This window comes from Egretta garzetta, unplaced genomic scaffold, assembly GCF_000687185.1.
Source record: "Egretta garzetta isolate BGI_Z169 unplaced genomic scaffold, ASM68718v1 scaffold454, whole genome shotgun sequence".
Taxonomy (NCBI): Eukaryota; Metazoa; Chordata; class Aves; order Pelecaniformes; family Ardeidae; genus Egretta; species Egretta garzetta.
The window spans coordinates 2,583,571-2,597,224 of NW_009259429.1; the positions used below are offsets into that span (position 1 = coordinate 2,583,571).

Consider the following 13,654-nt stretch of genomic DNA (forward strand, 5'->3'; position numbering starts at 1 on the left):
TAAAATTAAAGAAACTGCAGAAAGAAGCCAGATGATATTTTATTGCCAGAAAAACTGGGTTTTCTCAGACAAAGACTGTTGGATTATAGACTCCCTACAGAGTACAAAGCTTCACTTAGCAGTCCTTTTAATAGCTTGAAAATGTCTTTATTTTGAAAATTGAAATTGAGATGCCAAAGCAGTATCTTTTTCTCATTAATGGTCCAAACATAAGTCTTTTTGCTGAAATAGTCCTGCTAAGTTTCATAAACAAAAAACTGTATACAGAATATCATTCTCATTTGGTTGTCTCAAGCATTTATTAAATAAATAAAATGCTTATAAAAATTATTTTAAAGGGCTCACAGAATTTTTTTTCAGTTAACAGTGCATTAAGTTAAAACCCAGATCTGTATGCAAGCAAATTCTATTAGCAATAAAACAGCATATTGTCGGCATTTTGTGTTCGTGATGTTGCCTTGCAGTGGAAATAAAACCTTGATTTGTTTTCCTGTTGTGCTAAAAGGGGCCAGCACAGCAAAACTGAAGTAGAACTCACGTGGCTAAGCCCCTGTAAAATCCGTGATTATCTTTAACTCCCCAGTCTCCGTAATTGGGTAGCCATTTGTAAATTTACATACTGAAAAATGTTAATTTGTCTATTAGAGTGTTTTGTTAAAAGTAGAACAGCACTGGCACAATTAATCTGTCTGAATGTTTTGATCTTACACTGAAATACTTCAATATTGTGCATCCCAATTGGATAATTTGGTTCCTAATTGAGATTTTAGTGTCTGTTTTGCCTGTCTACAGCTGCAACATGGTGTCTGTAGAACACTGTCACTTGTTTACTTACAAGTGATACCTCCAAAAATGACATCTGCTTTTAAAATCTAGTAATTGTTAAAGCTTGAATTTTGAGGTCACACTAAATCTTGCAAGTTTTATGCTGTATCTTTTGAAATCTGCTGCTTAAAATCAGCCTGCTGACTTTTCAGAAACATCTGTAAGTGTGTATTTTGGGTAATAAATGGAGAGAATCTCTTCCTATGGCTGTTTTAGCTCATTGAAAGATACTAGAAGTTCCGTATCTAGATAGGAAAACTTGGATGGATTTCTTGGGCCATTCTGTGTGGCCCCCTTGGCAAGTTCTGCAACTGCAAGGTGCTATGGCTCGTACGACAAGTCTCATTTTCTCAGAATTCTTGCAAATGTTGAGAGAGAAAGACTGGGAGAAGGCTATACAGACTGGGATCTCTATTAAAAGAAGTAGTGAATTAAGACTTGTTCTAGGTATGTGAGTTTGGCTACTGCAGCTGTATGTTTTGGAGGACCATGGATCTGGCCTTCACTGCTCCCGGTGGCACGTTATATTAGGCAGCTATACAAGGCTCTCTTACCTTACTCAGCTGGCTGTGTAGACTTCTTTGCAGCAGCTCAGTTCATAGTTTGTCTTGGGGAGTTGAAACATGCCAATTTGGTACAAAAACTCTTCAGAGAATGTAGTTGGGGCATGAAAGGAAAAGATCAAAGCTCAACATAGTTTCAGAAGATGCCGAACCATAATGTAACAGAAAGGAGTTGGCAAACGGCTGCTTAGTTTATACAAGTAACCAGCCGGTGGAAGAAGGGTGTCACGGATCAGATACGTAATATAAAAAGGCAGTGGTTACTGCTCATTGCGTTGGGGATTCAGTGAGAGACGTGGCCAAAAGGGAAGGTGGCAGGCTATGTACAGCTGCAGGTGCCTGCAGCTTAAGGAAATGAAGGGGAGAATAAAGGGTAATATTTGAGTTTAAGGGAAATGCTCTTGGTCCCACCACAAATGGTGTCTGTCCTTCATTGTTCTTTTTTGTTTTCAGAAGATAAATGGTATATGGAAACTACTGTCTAGCCAACTCTTACAGAGCAATGCTTTTGAGACTTGGGGTTTTTTTTTCAGTTGCGTGCTAGACCTCAGTGTTGCATGAGGCACTGGGTTCAGTTAGTCTAAACTGGAGAAGAAAACTAGATAATTGTTGGCCTCAAGCAAGGACAACCTTTTTGTGAAGATCGGTGTCAAAGCTTGCTGTTGCGTAACCGTGAAGGCAGGTATGGCTACCACTGAGAAGCTTGTGGTTATTGCACTGTAGGGGATTTCTAAAGATATTTCTCAACAGCAGTTCGGTAGTTAAGGTGTCTTTAGCCCAAATCCACTGCAGTTTTCTAGCAGCTGTCTTGGAAACAATTCCAGTGAGAATTTTTTGTAAGGTTCTTGAATTTTAATGGGGGCAGAATAAAGAATGCTTTGAGTACCACGCTCTTACTTGTCTCGCTGTTAGCTTCATAAAGCTATTCCACAGGAAGAAAAGAAGGAAACCTGAAAGGTCCTGATTGCTGGCTACCTTCAGTAACTCTTTCAATCTCTTTTGTAATCAAAGAGGGAGTTAACACGAAGTTATATCGAAAGGCAGAGTAGTTCTTCACATTACAGGTTCATTGCTGTGGATTGTTGTGATCTTTAAGTAGATGATATGGCTATGTATGCAGGAGACTACATGGAATCTTTGGGTTCCGTCAAATCCTTTCAGATTAATCAAGTTATAGACTGAAAAAAATATGTTTTGTTGGCCTAAACACTCTTACTGATAGGGCTCTTGCACTGAGAGTTATCTTCGCTCACAAACTGCAGGCTTGCCCCATGTATGATTGTATTGCACAAACATAAGTCCAAGATATGATTGCTTGCAGTTTCACTGATGGTAAAAGAACCAAAATAAATTCTTTTGGGTGTTCAGAGCACATGTATAGGGTGTACTGCAGAGCACGTAATCAGATGTGTATTATTTGGCAGCAGGTCAGTATGAACAATTTCAGGACTCCCCAAGGGACAATAAAAATGCAGGGAGGGGATCGTAATGGATTCAGTTTTGTCCTAATCAAACTGCAGTGGCACTGTGCGGTTTACTTGCATTCAACTGAGCATGATAAGAGCAAGGTGATGCAGCTGAGTCCCAGAGACGGCTTCCTCCAGGCAGCTCACAGGACAGCAGAATGGTGAAAAAACATCAGTCACTTTCTATCTACATGACATTGATTAATTGTTCAGAACTGCCTTGCTGTTACTTGGTTGCACTGCTGTTGTTTGCTTCGGCCCTCAGAAAAGACTGTTTAGAAAGGCAGATTTAATGTGGTTACTGCATAAGAAATAGCTGAGAAAAATGGACTGCTTTGTTTCATTAACTGCCTTTACAAACAGAAACTGAGGGTTCTGCTCTATGAAGTCAGCTACCATTTCTGAAATTATATTTAAATTTTTATTTATTGTTTTGCTTTGTATTAATGTTTTAAATGGTAATACTGAAGTACAGATTAATTTAAATCATGGAATTTTAGTTCTCAGAGGCTCTTTAGTCTTACTGAATGTTTTTAAAAGTGCTATTATAGGAGGTTAAAATATATCAAATAGTTCATTTTTTAGCAGTTCTGGAAATCTGTATGTTCAAAGTAGGTTAAACTTCCTAGCTGGAGAGAAGCTATAATGCCCTTTTTTCTTTACTTTTTCCTTCTACCTGGCAAATATGTTTTAAATAATCTGTGAAATCATTTCCGCAATTCTTTGCAAATCGCTTTGTATTGTGTCAGTCATTTGTGTCCTAATAATAAAACTGTACAGGAATTGAAGTGGAATCTCCAACTAACCATTAAATTATTGGGAAAAAAAAAAACTATCAAAGAATACATATATTTTTTTGACCTACTGTACAGTATTGGTACTATAGTAATTTTTGTTGAAAAGCTTTCTTTGGTGTTTATACTACAGCTTTTGACAAAATATTCTGCATTTATTTTTTATAATGTGGAACTTGTGTCAGTTTACTGTTTGGAGATGCATCCAAGAATTGTGCCAAATGGAGAACTCTCAAATTCTTACTGAATTTTAAACTTGCTATTATCAAATTGCTATTTGATTTCATTTTTACAAGAAGAATATTGAAAATTTCACCTTTTTAAGAGAACATAAAGAATGGATTTCAAACCACTAAGAGTAATGAACAACTGGGAAATACTTTGGATCCGGTGGGATAGAGAAGTACTAACCATGGAGGTGGCTGGTGTGGGGGATGAAGATGAACAACAGGGCAAGGGAGGCTTAATGGAAGAGTAGCTGAGAACTTCGTGTTGTAGATCTCGAGATCGTGCCCTCCTGTGGTGTGTTTAGTAGAATCATCTGCTTAGATGTAGTTCTTGTGGTTTCAAAATGATGGTATGAAGTTTGAACTGTAACTGACCTTTTAGACTAGCTGCTGTTAGATCATGAGCTAGACTCACGAATCATGAATGGACTGTTAGATCATGAAATTGGGCTTACAGATCCACCAATAATCTCCTGTCTTGCATGTGAAAAGTAAAACATCTCCTCATAGAAAGTAAGCACAAGTTCTTAAACCAGTACAGCAGGTTTCATTTTTCTCCATATTTATTTCAGAATCTGAAAATGCTTTTAAAAGCTAGACCTTTGAATGATGTGAAGAATAAATGTGGAAGAAGTTGATGTGCCGTGGAACTGTAGCTGCTGTTGGGATGGAACCAGGCTTGATCAGTGCAGGCTAGGACAGAATGTTAAACAGAAATATCGAGGCCTGGAATTTCTCTAGGACAAAAGCTTTTACTTAGATTTAGTAATACCAAAAGTGAGAGTTGTGCCTCTCTAGATGTCTCCCAGCTCTTTCCTTCTGTGTCAAAGCATTGTCTCTGGTATTAGCTGAAGCACACGTATGCCAAGTGTTATGGTCAAGAAAGCCTGTTAGTTCATAAACCAAAACTTGCTATTAGTTATGTATATACTTGAAATGCCGTGAAGATTTCCCTGTTAATGTTTTCTGCCAGATAACATAACCTAATTAGAGTTTAAATTAAATGCAGTGCAAATACAAACCACATGGCATACGCAGTAGGAAGTGGAATACGTTTTTGTGGTTACTTGGTTTTACTCAAAGTTGACAGTGATGATGCATTTAAATTAGGCAGCTCAGCAAAGGCATAATGTAATAGTAAGTTTTGTGGACTAGCAATTTAGCTTTTTTATACTGTTTTATTACTGCTAATAATTTGCTTACTTTATGGATGGAAATCTATATTCAAGAATTTAAAGACGTAGTGTATCATTTCATGAGAAAACAAGTTGCTATTTGAAGCTGGGGGCTGGGGTGAAATAGTACAATGACACTTAGTACCTGTCCAGCTGAGACTTGTATGTGCCTGGAAGTGCCTTGTAGTGACGTGCAGGTCCAACTCAACCAGGACAACCAGATACAAAGAGAGGTTAATGTATCCAGGAATACAGTGTTCTTCCCCAATAATAACTAAAATAATTGGCATACCAGTTCTTTGGGTGGGTCATCTGAGAAGTAAAGCATCAAACATCCCTCAGCACCTCACCAGGTTTAACTGCAGTTAGTTTGATTTAGGGTTGTTGTCAATACCTTTGCTTAGAGCTTTGAAAACATAAAGGAAACCTTTGTAGACTTGTCTAATTCTGATTAATTGGGAACAGCTTCTCATGCAACATAAGGGTACATAATGCATCTTTGTTGTTACTGTGCATGATTCAGTAATGTAAGCATAGTAATTTCTGTATTAATTTTGCAGGAGAGGCCATGAGAGGAAAGATAACAGTCCGCAAGAACAGAAAGGATCCACGGTCCCTCTTTATAACCCTTTCAGTCAAGGACGCACAGCAGACCTACAGCCTTCAGTGAAAATTCTGTGCATATAACTTTGGGAAATGTTGAGTTCAAATGTTAGACTTAAGTTTTGATAACTGTTTCTAAGTATCAAAAAATGGATTTGTGTACGTATACGTGTACACAACAATATGGAAACCTTACCTAGGATTGTGAGAGTACTGTCTGGATGCTTTTGAACTGGGATTTGGAGACTGCCAACAAAATCAGATTCTGCTGTTTTTCACATAATGTGGGGAAGGCAAGAAAAATGGTTTTGGGTTACATGAGACTGGTGGGTGAGAAAAAGCAGATTAAAGTCTTGCTGTGAGGAAAAATAAATATGATCTCTCAATATTGTTTTATTTTTCCAACTGGTAAAATCCTTGTACAATTTCTTTTAAGGAAAGCAGCAGCTAAATCATGTGCCAGTGTGCCTCAACAGTAGCTGGAAAATCCCAGTGGGAATGAACTTGAAATTCCAACTGCAGGATTGCAGCAACAAAGATTTTATTATACTTCTATAATTAAAAAGTTGTATCACATTAGAGTTACACTTATCTAAATAAATGAACCGAGTATGTTATATAATGCAGTTGCCGGTTTCCTTGTTTTCTGTGTAATTGGAAATTCTTCTATCCAGCGATGGCTCATTTGTTTGTGGCTACAGTTTTTTCTGTACTAGTCTGTTGAAGCATAGGTGGATGGAAGTGTATATTTTAGGAGCTTTAGGAGAAATACTATGAGCAAATGACAGCGGCTGCTCACAGAAACAGACTACAAACACCCAAGGACTGATGTGCGTGTCGTGATGTTTAAATGCTTTAAGCTGCAATAGAGTTGGAACTGAGTGTAACACCATGCAGTTCATGCACTTGTATTGTACATGTGTATTTGTGTTGAAAGTGATTTCAGAAATCATGTCAAGAAGCAAAGATGGCAGCGTTTTGCTGGTGATCTCTGAACTGCTGTTAAAATTATGTTAGGACCTTTTGTTAAAGGACTAAGATGAGAAGGAAATTCTTTCCCTTGGAATCTGCTCAACAGAGTTTGGGTAATTGTAGAGTGTATAATAGGGTGAAATACTTACTCTTTTGCCTCTAAATAAAGAAGAGTTACCTGTGGTAATGCCAAATTGGCAGAAAGGTGCAAACTTGTATTCCAAAAGCTGAAATTCCCCTGCAACACAGCACTTGATTTCATATAGCAAAAGTGGGCACTGAATGTTGCTACAGTGCTACTGTATTTTTAACTGAACACAGGCTTGTGGATTTGTGTTTCATCTTACACTGCTTTTACCCTCTCTCAGGGCAACGTGGCTTACTAATTTGCATCCAGATAACTTCCTTGGCTGGGGGGGGTAGAATTCTTCCTTGTGTGAAAACCAGTGAATTACCTTTAGGACCTTAAATGTACTGACTTGAACATCTAGATGTTCAAGAGCTCAGCTCACACCTGCAGCTTAATAGGAGTGTTCAGGTGCCAAGCGTCTAGTCTGGGTAACTCACTTCAGTGGTCTAAATGAGAGCTTGACCACCCATATTGATACCTTAGTTATTATGTTCACCTAGTAATAAGTACAAATTCATCGCTCACACTGATTTTTAGATCCCTCGATTTTATGCAAGCAGGACTACACACACGTTATAAATTCTACATATTTTTAGAATTTTGTTTTCAGGATAGGCTTTATTATAAAAGCTTAATAACAAATGAGACAACTGCACGCAAAAAAATCAAAGACGCGAGATTTATTTCGCAGTGGTATCAGACAAGTATGAACGCTCTACAGTGATATAGATGATGTGTAAGTCACTGATCTAATATTTTTTAGCTTGGTGACGTATATTCCCTTTGCAAATACATTGATAATCTTTGATTGTTAAAATGCGTGAGCCTGGTTATCTGAAACTCAGGCTGTTCAACTCCGTATAAAAATTGACCTTGCAGATGAAATGGCAGCAGTTGGCATTGAACTGATTAATGTAGCTTGTGACAGAGTTATCAGTATTAGACAGTAAATATGCAGGCTAGGGGATGGACTGCTAATTTTGTCCTTTGCCAAAAGGTGTTGCAGAAATACAGGGTGTCGACAGACTAAGTGGAGTTTTCAGATGGTGTTCTCAGCACTATGGCAGCCAGAAGTTGGAAGTATCTGCATCTGACTTTGGTCTTCTGATACGCTTAGCCTTCAGTAACAGGGGACTATAAGTGAAAAATTGGTTTGAAATGTTTTAAAAGAAAAAGGGACACGCTAGCTATTCTAAAACAAAACAAACTGCATCAAGAAGAGGGGATTTGGTATCATTTAACCAAGAGGAAAATGACATGAAAACAACTTGATTAATGTAAAACCTGAGAAGGGTCATTTAATAAAGGCATTGGAGTTTCAAAGGACTTGAAATACACGCGTGGGAATTGATCTAATGGCCAGCGTCTCACAGTGTCCTGTGGAAAGAGCCCATCCACTGCAAGGGGCTTTTCTCAACCTAGCAGTTGAATAATATGGGGTTCACCTGACAGCACAGTCAGTTACTTACGTTTTTGAAATGCAATTCTGAGAATTAAATATTGTGATCAATAAATACTCTTTTAAAGGGACTCTAATGATTGATTCAGAGGCAGAAAAGTGGAAAGTAACTGCTTTGAGTAGACGTACGCCTGCCCCAAATGGTAGGTGGCCAACTATACATTTAATGGGAAAATATTCTGCATTTGCAAAACCAAGGAACCTGTGTGGCAAATATTAGCAGTGTCATGGAAGTGTGTATACGTGTATATCTCCAATATCTATATATACACCCATACATGCTCATATATGCACCCATCCTAGAGGCATACTGAAATTTTCCAGTTTGCACTATGCATTTCCAAAATACCATATGCTAATGTACTGGTTATAAGTGCCAATAGTATTCACCGAATGTTTTGTAGTTAAACTATTTTTTTCTGTAAAAATGCACTTGGAGGTTAATTACTGTGATTGTGATCCTATTGATTTATCTTTAATAGGCCATAATTATTTCTACACCGATTCTGTTAAGTGGAAATAATTTAGAAAAAAAATGCTGATTTGGCTATAAAAATTTTTTTGTTGTTGGGAAAGTATGTTTTTGTCATGCTTGATAATGAAATTCAGGAGTTCTGTAGAATGTTGAAAGCACAGAATTTTTTAGTATTTAATCCAATAATTAACCTTTTTTGCAAGGAATATTCTCAGCTACCTATTATCAATCTTTATTCATGCTTAAGTGAATTGCGTTACACATAGCCTAAGGTCAGAGGTGTTAAGATTGGCTAGTGATTTGTAGAAGTTCTTTTAATACTCCGATAAAACTGAAGGTTGGCCTACCTTCTCCTGCTTGCAAATCTGTGCCCAAAGTCTATGTACCTGAAGATAAGTAACGCCACCTGAAAAGTGTGGATGCTCACAGCTCCACTTCTTATTTAGATGCTAAACTACAGGGGTTTTCCCCGTTTTATGATCCGTTGCTTAGTTCGTTTTCCTTGTCTTCCGCAGTGCTTTCACACGTTTAGCTACCTGAGCTGTAAAACTGTCTTCTTGGTTCTAGCCATCAGAGAGCAGCTAAGCAAGAAAAACTTGGAAGCTCCTGGTCCTTCATTACTGAACATCTCTTCAGTGTGCGTCATGCTGGGGTCTCTAATAGGATTTTTTTGCATGCACCTTAGTCTGATCTTCTAAATTCTGTTCCTATGGGGTGTGCTATAATGAGATGGATCCAGCTTCTGTGATCTAAATAAAAGCAAAGTCTCAACTTCAGGTAGATAAAGCTCTACAGAGGATTCGGAAAGCTGGCTTGGGAGATATAGCTGCTAACGGAAAAAGGTAGGCTGCTAGTAGATTTTTAAGACCTTTTTTTTTTCTTTCTTTCCAGGATATTTCTCTGCTATCTGTTTAATAGTGCCTGAAGTTCCCTGTAGTAGTGACACTTAACATTTTCTGTCCCCGGTTTAAATTATTTGAATTAAAAATCACAGAAGTGTATATGTACCGAGGCTGGTAGAATGTCACAGCCCAGCTCTGACTGACTCTGGAAGAAGTAGGAAGAGCCCACACCCTTACTGGAAGGGGAGATGGAAGACCAAGAGTTGAAGCTAAGGGCTTGTATGAAGACTGAAGTGATGACGATTTTATTTTTAGAAACCCGGTTTGGGGGGTACAATCCGCTCCTGCTGTTACAACATTGATTAACTGCATAGTAATGGCAATTAAGTGTTTTCAAAGGCAATCAAAATTAAAATCATGTCCTGGGCTTATCTGTTGATATGCAAACTTTGAAAGAAATGCCAAAGAGATTTTATACTGTTCTGCTTATACAGGCATTGGCAGATGTTAATGCTGGTGAAATAGCGACATCCAGTTAAAAGACAAATATTGTATTAGATGAGAAGGCAAGGGAGAGCATAGGGACAAGTTAGCACTTAATGTATTGGCCACTGCAGATAAATTTGCAGAAGGGCTTATGTGATCAAACAGGCTTAAAAAGGAAGTCGGTTTGAGTTACATTTATATAGTTGGACTGGAACCCAAAGATGGTTCAGTTTCCCAGGTCCAGTAAAAGAGTTTAAGTGCATGCTGTTTGATACGTCATTTGACCTTGTATAAAATGAATAGGTAGGTAATCAACTTCACAGTTAAAAGTGGTATTTTTAATGATATTGTTGCCTAGCAAAGACAGAAGGGGCAAGGAGAAACCTCACTGCTAGACATAGTGTGCATGTAGTAATTAAGTTTTGCTAATAGAATATTTCAAAAGCTAGTGCTTTCTCGGTACGTGAATCTGTACATAACAGTATGTTCCCTGATGTCTACCAACTGGGTCTAAATTGTTATCTACTTTGCTAATTCTCATACATCAAGATAGAACAAATCTCATTTCTATCCCTTTCCAAATGGCGAGAGCACCACTCGGTTTCTTTGACTTACTGATGCCTCCAGGTTTCACAACTCTTTGCACTCCTCCATGACAAATGGAAAAGATTTGCCCCATGGAAAAATTGTACCATGAAATGATCAACTTATAGAATTTATAACGTTTCTATTGCTGTTCCTGTAACAATTAGCCAAAGTAAAATAAAAGACTCTTAATGACAGCAATAACAAATTAAAGAGGAGTAAAGCTTACTCAACATGTTAATTCTATTTTCCACTTGGGTACTACTCAAAACATCAGTGGAAGCAGAGTGAGAGCAAATATGTCCCATGGAAAACAAACTAACTGAAGTTAGCATTTCACAAGTGAAAGCTACAACCCAAATAAAATTATTCTCCTTGGATTTGATTGGCAGATGCTAAAATAATCCTGCTTTACAGGGTGATCGAGAAGCTTTTCAAATGTATTTATTTTTCTTCCAAAGAGAGCCAGGCGAAGCTGAGGATGCCCATTTTTTCCTGTTTTTTTCTTGCCACTCTAGCATCTTAAGGCATGGATAGACTTGTCCAAAGTGACCTGTGTTAACTGGGAGAGATCACATCTGCACACAACAGTCAGGTGCAGTGAGAGACAAGGATGTGGGTGACTCAGGTACTTTCCTATGAAAGTTTCCACTAGTGAAACTACAGGTCCTGGGTGACACATACCACAATAGAGCTCCCTTGAAGGAGCGTTGATTGAGTTTGGGTAATGATAGTTTAGGTAATTAAGCCTGAAATACAAGTAGGATTCAGTAACTGGAATTGAACTTTGATTAAACTTTCTGATGGGTTATGCAAAGAGAAGAGCACTGAAGAGAGGGAATTTAATAATAATATTGACTTCTGTCACAACACTGGATGTTCTTGGAACAAAGTCTATTCAACTGGAAAATTGGATATGAGGAGGAGGACTTCTCTGCAACTCAGATGTTACAGCTGTGCTGTACCGCTTGCTTGTCAGTTAACACCAAGAACACTGAGAAGCTAAAGCAATAGGAAACTCGGGTGTCTTGTCTCATGTTAATATATGCGTTGATGTTAATTTTGGAAGCTTTGGGTATTTAGAACATTCACAGCTGTTAAAACTGTTTTGGGGTGTACATAGGTTTAGCTTAGAGAATAACAGATATTATGCAGTGTCCCTAGAGAGAATAATAATAAGCTTTCAATTGGTTTTCATGGGATTTTGACCACCTTTATGGTACCAGATGACAATGACCCTGGACTGTGCAACCTGGCTGGAGATGGGTGGCCCCAGTCATTTTTACTCGTCACCTAGAGCAAACCAACATCTTGTGCAAATGGCAGCAAAGAGCAGCAGGGAACACGTTGCCATCTCAGGAAAGTTTGTGGAAATATGAACATGCCAAGGCAGGTTAATGCTGCCAGATACAGAGGATGTTGAGGGGAAAATGGCAAGCTCCTTCTCTAACTATCAAAGCATTCTGCTGTGATCAATATATTCTGAAATGGCTAGTGATTTTAATTTTTTTTTTTTTATTGCTTTGCTGAAACGGACATTTATTTTTTTATAAGTTTGCCTTTCTGAAAGGCCCTTTGTAGTGTCTTAAGTGAAAGTTTGACTGTTTTCTCTGAAGCAGACTCCTGAATATTATTTCTTCGTAATAACTTGATCTGTGTCTTAATATTTAAAAGGTGTCATGTTTTTTCTCATTTTCTTATATTTAAAAAAAAACATAGGCAGGATGACTGGTGCTATAAGGGTGGTAATAAAGTCTTGATTTTTTCATGGCTTTCAGATGCCTTTTAACCTGTGATTTTGGTCAACTCTTAACATAAAACCTAGGTGCAACATCTGGCTAAGGAATATACCATGGAGTTAGGGCTGTGGTTCACCCATCCCTTAATGGAATTTTATGTTTGTCACACACAAGTATTGTTTTGTTTCAGAGATTTCATGCCTGATGTGTTCATCCATATGACAGTTAATTACTTTTGCGGTAATTGAGACATTATTGAAGGAAGTGAGTAAGAGAGCTGTCCGCAGGAAAACCTTAGCGACGTCAACACTGTAAGATGACGGGTGGTGAAATTTTAGCTATAACTGTCCCAGAATGGCAACCAGAAAAGCTGTTTTCCCAGATCTCTATTTGAAAAATTTCCCTTTGTAGTCAGCTTTTGTCGTCGCCCTCTGAAACCCTTGCTTCTGCCAGTGGAATAAGCAAGCAATGGCTGAGATGTTAGGACAGTCTCACCGTTTCTCTGTGTACCTGGATTTATTCCTAGCAAAAAAATTGTCTTGATAAGTTTATAGAGTTGGGAAAAGGCATTCAGTAAACTTATAGGGGAGCTTAATGGTTCTTTGATCAAACACTACTCTTTCACATGCCTCCAGAACATGGTTGTTGTTCCTGAGTTCTGCCATTGCTCCTCTGGGACCACTCTGTGCTTGAATGTTTTCATAACTTCACATGTTTGTGTATCTTGCTATAACACTGTGAGCAAAACGGAAGCCATTCCTATGAGTCAATACACCCGGCTAATATATTACCACTACTATAAACCTTGGGTTTAGTGGGTCACTGCCAAGTCTGTAATTGCCAGCCATATTTTTAAAACACTGGAGCGTACCGATATATACGGACAAATACGTATCTTCAAATCGCTTTCCCAATCTGCATTCACTCTGTTTGATATGTGGAGCTTTCATTATTTGGGGGAGGAGGGGATGTGGTCCAGAGTCAAACTTTTTGGTTTGTTTGTTTGTCTGGCATTTACTATGCATTAAGCAATACTTAACCGGTCTGATTGAAAAGGCAGTGGTGTGGAGACCCAGGGAGGGTGGGGGACTAGGTAGACCTATCATGTGCTTTTTTTGCATTAAATATTTTAAATGCACAGTCTCTTTCTAGAGTGCCTCACCTTTACCTGCTCTTCCCTTAAAAAATAAAATGCCTTCCGTAAAAAATGAAGTCTTAGATGGAGTTAGCCAAGTGTAATTTAATTTACCTTTTCTCTAGAACTGAAGCTGAGTTAAGGAAAGGGATGCATAAGCCTAGCTGGTAACAAGACT

The 13,654-nt window shown here is 38.2% G+C and overlaps 1 protein-coding gene across 2 annotated transcripts in view; it reads left to right on the forward strand.

The window, feature by feature from the left end:
• The window catches only part of PRMT3 (protein arginine methyltransferase 3), a 63,389-nt gene extending 57,449 nt beyond the window's left edge, over nt 1-5,940 (forward strand). For both annotated transcript variants that reach the window (XM_035892637.1, XM_035892638.1), the window contains one exon: nt 5,611-5,940. In XM_035892637.1, the coding sequence (XP_035748530.1) occupies nt 5,611-5,720 (110 nt within the window). In that variant the 3' untranslated portion in view covers nt 5,721-5,940. The remainder of the gene's footprint in view (nt 1-5,610) is intronic.
• The last annotated feature ends 7,714 nt before the right edge of the window (nt 5,941-13,654 follow it).